Here is a 16,177-nt window from a genome sequence, read left to right as displayed (position 1 = left end):
TGCCTGTCCTTATCTGGGTATCTTTGCCTTTTCCCAAACTCAGGGTATCCCCAAGACCTCTTCCTCCACCTAGGGTGACCTAGAGCAGTCCTTTTCCACCCATATCCTGACCCTAAAGCTACTGATAGTTACTTCACTGGTGTTCAGCATCCCAGGCCTCTGTGCCCATAGGATAGGATCCCTGACCATCTTGCAGCCTCTGCCTACATGTCCTGGGAACTCTCCCTCTCTTGAGACTTTCCCCATGGAACCCTTTGTGTCTCTCCCCAGGAGAGTTTTCCCTGAACAGAACGACTTCAGGCTGTGCGCAGATAGTTGACCAAGCTCCCAGGCACCGGGAACATGGATGCAGGTCGGGAGACACGGGCATGCTTTTGGAAGTGTCCCCCTTTCCTTCCTTTCAACCTGACACCTGTACCACCTGCCAGGGAAGATGCTCCAACTGCACAGCCGGAGGCTGGCCACTGATTTTTGTAACAATATGGAATTCTACCCCACAGCTCTTCTAGCCTCCAACTCTACTGGGTGTGCAGAGATCTCATACAGCCGTCATGTCTCCAGGGCCAGCATTCTGGCTGTCCTCTCATGTAAACCCATTGCTTTTGTCTCTTCTATTGGTAGGCAGGTTGTGACCCATACTGTTCATCAGGCATTTTTATTTTTTATTTTATTTTTTTTATTTTTCGAGACAGGGTTTCTCAGTGTAGTTTTGTGGCTTTCCTGAAACTCACTTGGTAGCCCAGGCTGGCCTCGAACTCACAAAGATCTGCCTGCCTCTGCCTCCCGAGTGCTGGGATTAAAGGCGTGCACCGCCACACAGCCCGGCCCAGGCATTTTTATTTAACTCGGATCATCTCATCCAAAAATTACTCCCAAGTGAGCATTCCTGAGTGCATGGTTGATGAGCCAGGCTCTCATACTTCTTGGGTTTCTTAGCTTTCGACTCTAGGTTTCATGCAGACTCAGCCTGGATACAGAGATGCGTTTTGGAAAGCAATGGCTGAACAGAGAGTAGATGTGGTTGCAAAAATGTTCTGGCTATGGAAGGAACAAATCTGAGGCAGACCATCTGGGCACATGGAGCTCAAACCCTTTTTGTCTGAGTGGCCTCCTTGGCTGGGGCAGGATGGACATCTGGGATGTCAGGTGAGACATGGGCTCCCGCACCATTACAGGCAGGTGTTGGAGTGAACTGCACCCATGTGATGAGCACAGGCTTGGGTGGGGCCAAGGTCAGGGACAGTGGGCAATTGGTCACTGTGCTCTGCTTTGTATCATGTGATTGCATTTGGCTCAGGCTCAGTGCTCACCACACAGGAAACGGCTAGACCCCTATCCTCCCACAAATGTTAATGAGGCAGATCTAGAAATCAGAGGGTGGGGGAACTGAGGCTCAGGCTTTGTATGTGGGTAAATCAGGTCAGACACCAGCATCCATTCGCTGTAGACTTGAAATGGAGCCAGTTCTGTTCTGAGCCTCTGCTTCCATTGAAATGCAGCAGTGGCAGTGCACGCCTTTAATCCCAGTGCTCAGGAGGCAGAGGCAGGTGGATCTATGAGTTCAAGGCCAGCCTGGTCTACATAGAGAGTTCCAGGGCAGCTGGGGCTATACAGAAATACCATGACTGGAAAACAAACAAACAAATAAAAAACAAAACCCCAAACCAAACCAAACCAAACTTTGGGTTTCCCATTTGTCAATTCTCACTTTCACAGCTGCTGACAGACTAGTGTCCAAAAGGTAATTCTTTTTTAAGTTTTATTGTAAAATCCTCAGAAAAAAGAGCATTGACAATGACCATACTTTATGATAATCTGTGAGTCTTTTTTTTCTTGTCAAGTGATACAGTAAATACATCATGTGTTCAATACCGTGTCATACATCAAAATAAACACAAACTTATTTCAAATGCCACATACTGTTACTGTGTCGGTACAAATTTCTACTAAAGTTGATGTATTAAAAATAATTTATATATATCTTATAAATAAGGAAAAAATTCACATGTGTATAATAATTACAGGCGGCCTTTTGAGAAATACTGATTACAGAAAATATATTTCGGAGTCCACACAACTGCTCAAAAAAATGTAGCTTGCCTCAATGTAAGAGATCCAAGGGTTTTTCTGAGGCGGGGAAAGGGTGAAAATCTTTTGACGGTGTGTGTAGGGGTTCCACAACTCGAAGGTCATTCGGCAACACAATAGTGTGAGACGGTGTAGGACCACTCCAGCAAAACTTCATGCCCAGTTTCACTTTGGGTCATTTTACACAGCCTTCAGGAAGCAGGGCAGCAGCACTGGGGGACATGGCGAGCCCTGGAGCCAGGGCAGGGAGGGAGGAGGGTGGAGGAGGCAGGCAGGGAGGGTGTGAGTGTGGTGTGCTACCACCAGGGGGCACAGTGGGTCTGGGTCTGGTCGCCTGCAAGCTTGTTTCTCTCCCATCTCTGGAGATGGCATGCTAGACAGTGGATGAGGACTTAGAGTTTAGAGAGCCCTGGACCTCACAACCAGCCACTGCTGCTTCCCTTTTTCCAGAAGGTCAACTGTGGAGAGCAACATGTCACCAAGACTTGGTGTAGGGGGCCAGTCCATACACAAGGCTTTGCGGGCTGTAGGCAGGGTTCTCTAGAGTTGTCTAGGGTAGGGCCATATTTTCTAGGCCACTCTTGGCTTTTCATTGGAACACTAAAGCAGCAAGGCATCATGACCAGAGGTCACATGATGCCTGTATGGTAGGAAGCTGATGCTCCATGAATGGTAGGAACTGGCATGGGAGTGAGCCCTGGGAAATGGACTGAACCATGGTCATTAAGTTGAGTGTGGAAAGAAAGGTGCATAAACAGTGACTTTGTCTAAAAAGCAAAAATGCCCTAAATGTACTGGTGCCAGCTAAAAAAGCCTCTATGAATTCTGGGAGTCCATTTCTCCTCTCCTTACATAGCCCATAATTTCACCCATTGTGTTTGGTTAAATTATACTTCCTAGCTAGATGCCCAAAGAGCCAGAGAAGAATGTGAAGACCTAAGATGATGCTTGCTTATTATCTCTAGGTATCTGCTGGGGAGTTGATGCCCAAGTCTACAGACCCAGCCAAGACACCCCAGATCCTCAAGTCAGTGTGATAAACAGGAAGTGGCTTGCCTTCCACCAGCTGCTTGGCATCTTGTGGTCACACCCTGAGTTCCCTGCTCCTGTTGGATCTTAAATATCCCATTTATCATCTTTGTGGCTATGGAGAGAAACCAAACCTAGACATTTAGTGATGTTCTTGGACAAAACCACGTTGCTTCTGTGGTGGTCTGGGAGCAAATGGTAGCATCTGGTCTGTGAGTGACTTCTCCTTTGAACCCTCAAAGCAAGGAGCAGGTGGGCAAAGGGCACATGAAGCTGGTGTGATAGAGCGCTGTTGCTCCTTGAAGGATGAGGGCCATCATGGGGGAACTCAGGAGCATCTGGGATACCGGAAGGGAACCAGGAAGAAAGTGAATGAAGTGAGAAAAGACGGAGAGGGTGGACTGCCTAGTGTGAGGCCGGCCTGAAATGAAATGCCACCAGCTCTCTCCCTGCTGGGTGAGGGTCCCTCTTTCTGACCACCCTGATGGTGCTTTCTCTAGTCTTCGGCTTCTAACTGGGTAGGCCTGAGAACTAGGTTTGGGCTGTGATTTTGGACAGCAAGGTGCTATGCGTGGGTTCTGATCACATGTGGGGTGGGACTGGGGGTGGGGCTGGTGGAGGACTTCCGAGTCAGTACTAACAGTAGTCTTCCATCATCTCTGGCCTCCTGGGGTGGCATTCTGGGGGTGTGGGGTGCCCGGGAGGAAGATGTGAGGTAGATTGGTGGGTGTGCAGAAGGGAGAGGAATGGCAACGATTTCCCAGGAGGCTTGCTTCTGGAAGGGAGGGTTGGGGAGATAGTTGTGGTGCTTGTTAGTGAAGATGGTCCACCATCAGTGGCATCTGAACGAAACACATGAAAAAATGAAGCAACTACACTTTAGCCCGTGGTACAAAAATATATCCAGCGCGAATCTGTTTCCCATCTCAGTTCTGAGATCTCCCTTAGTTCACAGGTTATTGGTCATCAGATGAATGAGAAGATGCAGCTGTGCAAAAGCCGACTCCTGCTGCGCTGGACGAAGACTCAGAAGTTCCCATGCTCTGTGGCAGCAGGCTGCTGCTGCTCTTGGCTCTGTTTGGGGGAGCAAGCAGTCCTCCTGGGTGGTTTCCCTTCAGTTGGGAGCCCTTTCCTGAACAGAGAGCTGGTGGAGGGGAGATAGCTCTGTTGGTGATGCTCACTCTTTACCTCAGAGAACCTGCAGTGTAGTACGAGTATGTGATCCCAGCCATGACTTCAGGCCTTTTCCAGCCTCCTCCTGTGATTCAGGAAGGCAGCAGGATGTCTGTGTGACTTGGGAATTGAAGAGATCCCTTTAACCATACTGGGGGTGGCCTGTTTGGACAAGAGGATCACACCCTCCGTCAGAAGCAGGAAGGCTCTCTTCCGTGCATTCTGGGGTGGCTGGGTAAAATGTAGCATGAGGACTTTGGGGCAGAAGGAGAACCAGTAGCTACAGGTGCACAGAATTTGTTTTCTGGAAAGAAAAGAACAGTTGAATGTTTGCATCATCAGCTGAATGTTAAGAATTACGGGTGGGGTTTATGTAAACAGCTTTCCTGGTGATTTTCTTGGTTAAACCAATCTTTTCCTGGTAAACTGTTAGCTGTCAATCTTTGTGTTCAGACCAACCCCCACGGGCTGGGCTTGTTGCAGGAGACTGACTAGCGGTGTTGACATCTTCTGCCAGTGGGTTTCAAACTTGACTCACGAGTCCCTCTCTCTTCTGGCCCCGAAGTGAAGAGACTGGGAAGCTAGGAACGATTTCCCGTGGTCCTCTGCTTTCTACTGGCGTTATCGCCAGGAAGCCATCTCACTTTTGTGACTGCATCTGGGGCTGAGCTATGGACATGTGGACTAGGCTTCAGGTTTCTTCTGAGTTTTTGCTTTCTTTATGTCTTACATGCAGGTCACTGGACATATGCTATCTCCAGTAACTCAACCAGAAGAAAAGAGAAATCTGGGAGTGACTTCCAGGAATGTGCAGAGACGGGGGACAGTGACCAAGTAGCACTCCTGCTTTCTTCTTGTTTGTTGGACTAGATCTGCTTTTGACTTTGGAATACTTCATCCAAAGAGCGTGGGTACCCTTGCCTTGGTGGGCTTGGGGAGATGATGCTCTGCCTCTTTGAGGCTCAGCCTGAGGCAGACGCTATTGTTCCAAAAGGAGAAATGTGTGAACACTGGAAGATTTTAGTGAAAACATGGGACTCTGGAATTGTATTAAGATACCAAGGCGATTAAAAAGGGGTAAGATGTATTACCATCTACCCCATTGTGAAGCTGGCCATTAGGCCTCTGAGGTTAGCATCCTCAACTTCTATGTGTCTAGTCATTACCCAGATCTGAAACATGATAGCACATGTACAGCCTTGGACTGTAAGGGGCAGTTGTTTAGTGGCCTAAGAGGCAGGAAACTCGAGTGAGCAATGGGGGTTGCGCACGCATGCTGGAAGCGGGAGGGAGGGGCAGTCTGCGTTTTCAAGGTCATGGCCATTGTTGGCAGGTAAAAGTGGCTAAGTTAGCCGAAATGTCTGGGGTAGACCCACTGTCTCAATGCTGTGGGTTTGCAGAATAATCATTCGAACTAGAAAGCTGGTAAATTTTGGCCACAGACATGGGAGAGGACAGGAGTGTTCTGCGAAACTGGGCTGGAGGGGTCTCTTTGTTGCTGAGAGTCTCTGACACAGTTGGTCCCCATAGGGCTGGCTGGGTTGCGCCTCTTCCTAATGGCCTGAGAGCCTACCACAGGCAGACAGGAGGGGCTGACACAGCCCTTTGTGGGAGAGGGTGTAGATTGGATTGTGGGAATGAAAACACTTAGGGACAAGGGGCTCTCTTGAGGTGTGGTGACAGGGGCTGACGCATCAGTGCCGACCGCTCCTGCAGAAATACAGCCTTAGAACTCTGGATGGATGGCACTCATGGCTTCTGGATTTTGGCATTGCTCTCAGAGGCTGCCTACGCCTTATCAGGAAAGCCTGGTCTGCCCTGGGCCTGTACTTATGCTGGCTGGCGCATTAGGCTTCCTTAATAACGTGTTGCCTTTCTATGGCAAAAAGCAGGCACACAGGGCTCAGCTTGGTCTCTTGGGGACCCAGCACAGATTTTAACATGGTAGTTATGGGCTGCACTTGGGCCAGCACAATGGTGTGGAGGGCCGCTATTTCTTGGGTGTCTTTTTTCTGCACATGGGATGTACTGTTGGGACCCTCTCCCCTCAGAGACTTGACCTAAGCCTGGGAGGAATATAACCGTGCCTTGGAGAGCATGTCTCTGCATCCTCGCATCTGAGATTATAAAAAAATTAGTTTTAATCAAAAAATTCCAAAATAAAGCAGGTGATTTCCCCATTCCCCAAGGTGTAGTAAGTCTCAGAGGCTCTCCCGCAGGGGTATAGCACTCAGCTGGAAAAGCAAGCAAGCAGCATCCGGGGTGGGGCAAGTGAAGTCCCCAGCAGGGGCAGAAGGCCAGCCCGCTAAGAGGGACAGCCCTGCTCAACCCCACTGCCCAGGCCACTCCTTCAGGGCACTGGCTGGGGCTGGCGGGTGAGGATAATGACTATGTGAAGGCAACCGACGGAAGTGTCAGCCTGGGCAGCAGGATCCCTCGGTTCTGTGGTGTCCCCAGGTGACATGGTGTGCAGCCAGGAACAGAGATGATTTCCTTGCACACAGCAGCATGTGTTCTCGTCACAGCTCAAGGCATTAAGTCATACTTCTGAAACGGAAACCCTCCCGATCTTGGTTGCAGCGCATACCTTATACTAGGGAACTTGCAAGGAGATCAGTGTTGAACCACAAAGCGAAGTACAGGGTTTGGCTTTTTTGTCTGTGAAAATGTACAGTGCGCCTGGTTGGGGCTCTGGTGTCAGGACTAAGGTGGTACTCCTGGACCCAAAGTTCCTGACTGGACCTTTCATACCTCCCCGACCCACACTACTGTGGCCACACCCTTTGTGCCCGACACCTCGCATCTCAGGGCATTTTGTCTCCCGTTGATCAGGAACATCGACTCTTGAGCTGGCGTGAGGAGGTACTGTCCAAAGAGCCCGCTGTCCCTCAGGATTCTGCGGGGTCCACCCCAGGGTGGGGCTGGCCCAGTAGGTGGCTCCTTTAAGTTCTTCAGCCTGCCCATTTTCCCGGTGGACAGCTCGAGGAACAGCAGGTCTGGCTCCTTGTCGAGAGTGGCATAGGCGTTGTACTGATTGCCTTCAGTGAAGGAATGCTGAAATGCCAAGTCTGAGATGCCCGGGTTTATTTTTAGGTCATATAGGGTCTGGATTTCCCCCCGTACTGTGACCTCCTGCACGTGCAGCCAGGGGCCCTTGTTGGAGACACTGACGATGAAGCGTCCGTCAGGGGACACATAGGGGGTGCCTGTGATGTCAGTGTTAGGGCCCAGCACCGAGTCTGTGACACTGTCAATGAGAAGCTGTGGGCCAGCGGAGGTGGGGGTGTCCTGCCAGCATTGCACGAAGAAGTAGCCGCCCAGGTGGGTGTGTGCCATGGCTTGAGGCATGCAGCCATAGGGCTTCAGGCTGATAGTCTTGAGGGGCATCAGAGTCTCCAGGTCAACTTTGTGGACAGCAGAGTCAGACTTGTTGAGGATGAAACCAAACCTGGGAGGAGAGCAATGGAGGTCAGAGAGCACGCGGCCACTGTTGGGGGCAGAGAGCATCTGTGATTTGTTTTAAATGATGGCATCTAACGGTCTAGTAATAAGAGCTATCATTCTGCAGGGGACACCTCCAGAGTCAGTTACCTACACTCTTGAGTCACATGCAGTTGAGTACAAATGTTCTTGGATTTGCATGTTTGCAAAACCCACTCATCTTTGAAAAAGGTGCTTTTGAAGGGTGGGAGAAAGGCCCTCAATGGCTTCTCTCTGGACCACTTCCTTAGCGTATGTTAGCTGGGGTGGGGATCTGGGCTTGCAGGCCTTGGAGAAAAAGACTGACTTTTGCCCGGACTGTCACAAGGACCCTTGTCAGTCAGCCTGCTCCTGAACTGTTTGAATTTGAAGACACAGATGCAGCTAAACAAGGACAGAATTCCTGTTTGTAGTCCTGATGTTGGGGGAGGAATGCACAGCATGGTCCCCCCTCTGGCATCCATGATGTGGGCAAGAAGCAGCTTGGGGCAGCTTTTGCCCCAGAAGCCACACGGCCTGGTGGTGCTGTGATGCCCTTTGGCTACAAAGCCTAGGACCAGCTGCTTGCCTTTCTGAGCCTCAGGGACTCTAAAAGAGCTCTTTCTCTTCCCAGGGCAGTTGGGAAGATCGGATCCCAGAGGGAGCCCCAGCAGATGGGACTCGATCTCATCTGGCTTCCTAAAATGCTGTTGGAGATGATTGCAAGTATGGGAGATCTGACTCGAGGTGAGACTTCCCCAGAGATCCTGTGCCTGAGTGTCTTGCTCACAAAGGCCCTTGGTGCTGAATGCATGCACTTAAAGGAATAGGAGAAATCGGTTTCCATAATTTCTTCTTGGGAAGAAAAAAAAGGTATCTCCTGAGTGAGCAAAATGTCCCAGACATGGACTTTAAAGCATCCTTAAAGAAGCAGAGGGAGATGCCCTTAAAGGAACTTGAACTTAAAAGCCACTCAGGAGCATCTGCGCCTGCACCACTCCTGGCTGGATCCAGGATCCTGGTGGGGGTCTCGTGCATGCATTCAAGCTCTGAGGCCCTGCAGGGAAGTGGTCCTTAGGGAGGCTATTGTCCTCTTTAGGTCCCTAGCATCAGCGTGCAGAAGTGAATCATTTTTTTCCTGAAGACAGTGTCTGATGTCGGTGCACAGAGGCATACACAGTGAGATCTTTGGGGTCTTGATGGCACAGCAGGGGACTTTTGCAGAGCCTGTGGGTGCTCTATGAAGTGAGGAAGGAAGGGGAGTGGCCAGTCCCTAAAGACTCTGGGAACTGGGAACACTTTAATTAGAAAGTATGCTTAGCAGGGGAACCAGGCTCTGGGTCTGCTGTGTCGGGGGTGTGGTGGTTGGTGGGATAGGTTGTTCACTTCTCTATCTAAAGGCAGATCAGGAAGCATTGAGAGGGAGGGGGGAGCATGACTGCCTAGGCAGACAGGGTAGGGCTGAGTTCAGCCCTGCAGAGTCGTGGCGGACCAATCCTACCTGATGTGGTTGATGATGAGATTTGTTGGGGGTATAAAGAAGTCATCCACTCCTGCAAACGTTGTTCGGATGAGGTGCTGGCCCTGGCCAGCACTGGCTTCTGTGATGACCTGTAACAGAGAGGTGCCCATTCAAGAGGGGCTGGAGAACTGGGTATGTGTATGTTTAGCTGTAGACCCCACAGATGGTGAGAAAGATGGTGGGTAAACCCTGGTCTCAGGGAAGGGACAGGAGCCAAGTGGGACTGTTTGGGAACATGGAGATTAGGCGCCTGTTCTTCCTGGAGCAGGAAGTGAAGGCCCGACTGGCCACTCCCACCTCCGTCAGACCTGGCAGTCTGCTTCCTGCCACCCTGCAGGGGGGTGGGGTGAGGACCTAAGGAATGGTGCTGGGGTTTCCAAGGAAGATTCCCTCCCTGGTAAGGTAATGTGTCAGAGATAGCCTTCCTCACTTCTGGTGTTTGCATCTCTTGCTCAGCCTCAGGGAAAGAACTTGAACAATGCACTCACGGACTAGGACATTATTGAACATATAGTGTTTTTGTATGTTTGTGTGGGGCAAGCATGTGTGTGCGCGTGCGTGCACAGGTGCGCATATGCTAGTAGAGGCTAGAGGTCAATCTTGGGTATCATTTCTCATGTCCTGTCCACTATGTGTGTCTGAGCCAAGGTCTCTCACTGACCTGTAATCCATCACATATCTGCTAGCCTCTACCTTCTCAGCACTGGATTACAAGTGTGTTTTACCATGACTGGCTTATTTTTTAAAATAGGGGCTCTGGGGATTGGAACTCAGGTCCTCATGCTTGCCTGACAAGCACTCTGACTGAGCCATCTCCCTAATCTGGAATTTAATTTCTTTGATGCTAGGTGCCTTAGCATAGTTTTCTGGGAATTTCTGTCCCATATTGCTGTCAGAATGTGAGCCCCCAGAACTGGTGAGAGAAAGCAGGCATCCTGCAGGGTTGTCACTCATGCCATGATGGCATTTTGCAGTGTGACTCTGGCCGTGCAATAGGGACTTGCTTCCTAATGGTCCCATGCTTTGCACAAACCAGAGAATGCTTGCCTCTGCAATGCTTTCTGCCCTGTAGACTCAGCAGAAAGCAAGTAGATCCAGCCCCGGGTGTGTGTCGCTGTAGTGTTGAGTCAGGGCAAGGGTAGCTAGGTGGAGGGAGAGGTTAGCCAGGGTGAGACAAAACTGGGTCCCCTAGGTGAAGCCACTTGGCTAACCAAGGTGGCCCATGACCCCCTGCCTTCTGTATATGGTCATCTATCTGTAGGTTCTAGGCCACTGCCTAGAAAGAGGAACATCTATACTACAGTGTGGGCTTGGCCAGCTCACAGGCAATTTTAGCTCAATGGCACTGGGGATAGGAAGCAGACCCTCAACTCTCAACCAGGAGAGAAAACTCCGCCCCCCCCCCCATCATATTGTGGCCATGGCAGTAGTTGAAAGGACCCAGGTTTTTTGCAGCCCAAAGCCAGACTACAGGACAAGGGCAGTCTCTGGTGGGGCTGCTGAACACACAGTTTGAAGCATGCCCACTTTGCCTTTAGAAAAGGGACTGCCTTCTGGCTCTCACTTTCATGACAAAACAAACGGCAGCTGGCTTGCCTGTTGAGGCAGGTTTGAGGCTGGAGTCTTTGTATATCTCCTTGCTAGCCTTGGGGGTGGGGGAACGTCAGCAGGCAAGATGCTGGAGCAGAGGGATGCATGCTGGGATTTCTAGTCTCCAAGTGATGTTGAAGTTGTATGGAGCGTATTTTCCTGTTTAAAAAATGGTAGGATGATGCTTTCTTGACAAGTTCATGGGAGAGCAGCTCATAGAACGGGGCATTAAGAAAATATAAGGATTGGACCCTGGGTCTAAGAGAGTCTCTGGGAAACATGGCTGAGAATTCCAAGGCAGCATGCAATCGCTGTTTGATACCGGGTCTGTCATTTCAGCTTATAACAGAGATGGGAAATTACAGGCTGTCGCTGGTCAGCATCACTCATGCTTCACCACCCTGACACCCTATATTCAGAGGTGGCTTCATCAAACACAGCACCACGGACCATTGAGCCGATGCAGTGTGTCAACTTTATTTCTCTGAGCCCTGAGGTTCTTCTGGCCTTGGCCTTGTGACCTAGCACATAGCTGAGCCCACAAATGCTACAAAGGTAATTCTGAAAGATCCCTGGTTCTTTGGGCACATCTCAGGAGAGATACCCAGATGGCATAGTAGCATAAGGGGTAACCTGGATAGAAGGGAGGGGACAAAGAGGCTGAGACCTTAAATGAGTGGACAGTGCCAACTGAGAAGTAACGTCTAGAGGGACATGCTAGAGGCCGCTAAAAGCTGGGCCTGGGGTAAGAACCACTGAGTAAAATTGGTGATGATGCCTTATGGACAAAACTGGTTGCTTCATGCATGGACTCATCTCCACACAGCCAGGGCAAAATTTAACGAATTCCTAAATAATGAATATTTAGAAGGAGGGGTAGAATACTTCCAATGCTTTACAAGTATTAACAGCACAATCTTTGCCCACACCTGTAGTCTTTTTCATTGTGTGTATTTTAGATTTGGGGTACAGGGGTCTCCCTATATATTCCAGTCTGGCTTTGAACTCCCAATATTTCTGTCTTAGCATTCAGAGTTTCAGGGTCATAGTTGTGCATGGTTACTTTTTTATTGGTATCTAGGAACATTTTTTTAAGGCTACTTAAAATAATTGTGTGTGTGTGTGTGTGCGCGCACATATGCGTGTGCAAAAGAGGGCAGAAGCGGGCATCGGATCTTTTGGAGCTCAAATTGTAGGTGGTTGTAGGCCTCCTGTTGTGGATTCTGGGGACCAAACTTGATCCTCTGCAACAGTGGCAAGGACTCAATTGCTGGGCCCGCTCTCTAGCACCCAGGTTACCTTCTGATTATAGCAGATTACAGCCTATACCATCTAATTTTGCAAAACCTTTGACACTTTTCTTAGATTAGTGAAATACTTTTGTGTCTATATGCATGTGAAAGAACTCTATGAGATGAAATGTTTTCTGTATATTAAATTCAGCTCCTTGTCTGTTGTGGATGGACTTCCTCAATGTGTTATTTTCTCTACTTGGTATGTACAATTTAGGCCCATCTTTGATCAAGCTATATTATATTTAATCACTGCTTTATACATTTAGTTACATTGTCAGGCACATAGCTATTCATCATCATGAAAGTCTCTCCTGCTGTCTACAGCTTTTAACTTCGAAGCCACCTCACCCAGGCCTTGCATTCTCTCTCATGAGCATCCCTTTGATCAACTGTTACACGGTTTCAAGTCTTGAGGTCTCTCCTTTTATTACTTCTACTGTATTTCTTTCATGTCTTTCTCCCCTCCCCCTTTTGGTAATGGAGACTAAACCTAGGACCTTGGATGTGGTAGGAAAGCATTCTAACGTGGAGCTGCATTCTGGTCCCTTTAACTCAGAAATGCAAGCATGCACAGATGCAGGCCAGAGGCCAGCCTTGGGTGTTGGTGCACCATTTTTTTTTAATTAAAATATATTTTAGGTATTTATTTTATGTGCATGACTGTTTTGTCTGCTCATATGGATGTGTACCATATGCATGCCTACAGAGGTCAAAAGAGGGCATCAGATCCCCTGGAACTGGAGTTATGGATAGCCGTGAGTCACTCTGTTGCTGGGTACCAGATCTGGGTCCTATGCAAGAGCGGCCAGTGCTCTAACCTCTGGGTCATCTCTTTAACTCTATATCCCTCTTACTTATTTTTGAGGCAGTTTCTTGAATTGACCTGAGGTTTGCTTATGTAGACTGGGTTGGCTGGTTAGAGTCCCAGGAATCATCCTGTTTCAGTCTCCCCAGAGCCCCCATATCCAGCTTTAAAAAAAAAAGAGAGAGATTGGTTTTGTATGAGAGACCGCAGGAGTGAATGTGGAGGTCAGAGGACAACTTTTGGGGGTCAGTTTCTCTCCTTCCACTGTGAGATCTAGGGATGGAACTTGGTGGGTGGGGCTTGTGCAGCAAGTGCCCCCTCTCACTTAGCCATCTTGCTGACACCACATTTCACCTTTTCCCCTCTATGGGCTTGGGGGTGGGGTCAGGTCCCAATGTTTGTAACACAAGCACTCTACTGACTGAGCTATCTCTCTGCCACACTTCTTGTTCTTTTTTGAGGTAAGGCCTAAGTTGCCCAGGCTAGCTTTGAACTCACTTTACTATCTAGGTAGGCCTTGAACTCATGACCCTCTTTCCTTTACCTCCTGAGTAACTGTGATTATAGGCCAGTGTCACTAGGCTTGGCGTTATATTTCTTGGAAAAAAAATATTTCTAATGTTTCTCCTTTCTTTCTTTCTTTCTTTCTTTCTTTCTTTTCTTTCTTTCTTTTGGTTTTTTGAGACAGGGTTTTTCTGTGCAGTTTTGGTGGCTGTACTGGGTCTTGCTCTGTAGACCAGGCTGGCCTCAAACTCACAGAGATCCACCTGGCTCTGCCTCCCAGTGTTTTTCTTTTCTTTTCTTTTCTTTTTTTTTTTTAAAGATTTATTTATTTATTGTGTATACAGAAGAGGGTGCCAGATCTCATTACAGATGGTTGTGAGCCACCATGTAGGTGCTGGGAATTGAACTCAGGACCTCTGGAAGAGCAGCCAGTGCTCTTAACCTCTGAGCCATCTCTCCAGCCCTGTTTTTCTTTTTTAAAGCCCAATCAAATCATTCTATTTTTTTTAAAATTTATGAATAACAGGGTCTCTCTCAAGTAGCCCAGGCTAGCCTCAAATTCACTGTGGAGTAGAGGCTGACCTTGGACTTCTGATCTTCATGCCTCTACTTCCCAGGTTCTGAGATTACAGGTGTGCGCCACCATGTATGATTTTCTGTGGTGCCTGGGAGGGAGTCTGGGGCTCTATGCATGTCAGGGAAGCACACTATTTATAGTCACCTCCAAGCACATTTAAAAAAAAAAAAAGCAGGCTGGAGAGATGGCTCAGAGGTTAAGAGCACTGGCTGCTCTTCCAGAGGACCTGAGTTCAATTCCCAGCACCCACACAGCAGCTCACAACTGTCTGTGACTTCAGTTCTAGGATCTGACACCCTCAAACAGACATACATACAGGCAAAACAACAATGCACATAAAAATAAAAAAAAAATCATTGAGAAAAAGAATTCTAGCCCGGTGGTGGAGCACACCTTTAATCCCAGCACTTGGAAGGCAGAGGCAGGTGGATCTCTGTGATTTCCAGGCCAGCTTGGTCTACAGAGTGAGTTCCAGGACAGCTAGGACTATTATACAGAGAAACCCTGTCTAAAAAACCAAACCAAACGAAACCTAAAAAGAGGTATTTGGAGAAATAGGATATTCATGCTCCAACATTTTCTCCATCCTTGTCCCAAGAAAGTGAGACTTGCATTTTTACTCTGCCCTGCCTCCACCCACTCTTGATTACAATAACTTACACTTATTATATTTTTATTTATCTTTCAGTCCCCAATTCTCCAGCTTATTTAGTAGTATATACACTTCCAGCCCTCTCTCAAACCTCCTCTGTCCCTCAATGCTGTGCCTCCTTTCTCTCTCTACACTGATAATGTCTCTGATCTGGCTCATCTGATGCTTGTCATATCTTCCCTTGATGTCCCCTCAAGGCTTCTTTAGTGCTGAGCCCCTGGATGCTCACACACGCCCTCTTGTCTTCCTGGGTAAGTGGCGTCTGCTTGGACAGGACTATCGACCCTCAGCTCTTTGTTCTTCCAATGTCGATGTCACCTGTGGTCTTCAGTTACTGTTGCAGATGAGAGGTCTAATGTCAACCCCATTGTCTGTCTTTTATGGGCAATTTGTTTTTTTCAGCCCCAAACCCTTGTCAGAGTTTCTTTCCTTGGAGTTCCAGAATTTTACTAAAAAGTACCAAGAGACATATTACTTCTCATTGCTTAGGACTGGGAGTTGTGGAGCCCTCTTTGAGAACGAGTGTATGAGCACACATGCACACACCATGGTGCATGTGTGTGGGGCAGAGGACAGCTTTGTGGAGTTAGTTCTCCCCTTCCATGTTTACACAGCTTTTGGGGATTTGAACCTGGGCTGTTGGGCTTGTGTGGTAAGCACCCTTACTCTGAGCCCTCTCTCCAGTCCTAAATCTTATTGAATCCAAATGATGACAGCTCTGTTTTTGAGACAGGGTTTCTCTATTTAGCCCTGACTGTCTTCGAACTCACTTTGTAGACCAGGTTGACCTCCAACTTATAGATCCAGCCTGTTCCACCAGTGCCTGGCATGATTACAGTTCTTTAACTCAGCAATTATGTTCCAAATTTGTTGGATTTCTTTTTCAATAGTTTCGCTATGTCACCATGGTTGTCCTGGAACTTGTGGGCATCCTTCTGCCTCAGCTTCTCCAATGCTTGGATTATAGGTGAGTAGTACCATGCCTAGCACATTTCCTGTTTAATTCTATCCTAACCGTGACTCCCCACCCCCTCTCTCTAAATATTAAGGAATTCTGTTCCACATCTCTAAATCTTCACAGGTTTTCCTTCAGGAAGATTTTCTTTTTCTTACAGGTCACTTCATAAAGATGCAGTTTTTTTTTTTTTCCTCTTTCTAAATTACTGCAGTTTTAAACTAGGAAGCCAACTGCATTCATTTTTAGTTGAATAAGACCAATTTTCTGGTAGTCTCTTTGGATTTAGTTCTCAGCATTCTTATGAAATCTGTCCCTGTTGTGATTTGGTTGTGTGATGTCCCCCACACGCTTATGGGTTTGAACATTTGTTCTCCATCTGGTGACGCAGTGTCAGGAGGTGATAATCGCTGGAGAAGTGGGCTGCTTGAGGTGGGGAGGACCCTGACAGTACAGCCTGACTTTGTCTGTGGTACCCTGTCTGCATCCTAGCCACAGAGATGTGAGCAGGCAGTCATCCCTTCCCAC

General features: G+C 48.4%; 1 protein-coding gene across 1 annotated transcript in view; it reads right to left on the bottom strand.

Moving 5' to 3' along the window:
- Positions 1 to 1,780: 1,780 nt before the first annotated feature.
- The window catches only part of Fstl4 (follistatin like 4), a 421,445-nt gene continuing 407,048 nt past the window's right edge, over positions 1,781 to 16,177 (bottom strand). The window contains exons 15-16 of the mRNA XM_036197831.1: positions 9,251 to 9,360; positions 1,781 to 7,738 (exon numbers count right to left, since the gene is read on the bottom strand). Of these exons, the coding sequence (XP_036053724.1) occupies positions 7,036 to 7,738; positions 9,251 to 9,360 (813 nt within the window). The 3' untranslated portion in view covers positions 1,781 to 7,035. The remainder of the gene's footprint in view (positions 7,739 to 9,250; positions 9,361 to 16,177) is intronic.

Source organism: Onychomys torridus, chromosome 8 (genome assembly GCF_903995425.1).
Source record: "Onychomys torridus chromosome 8, mOncTor1.1, whole genome shotgun sequence".
NCBI classification, from domain to species: Eukaryota; Metazoa; Chordata; class Mammalia; order Rodentia; family Cricetidae; genus Onychomys; species Onychomys torridus.
The sequence above is the reverse complement of the archived record's forward strand: the minus strand, read 5'-3'. Positions and strand labels throughout refer to the sequence as shown.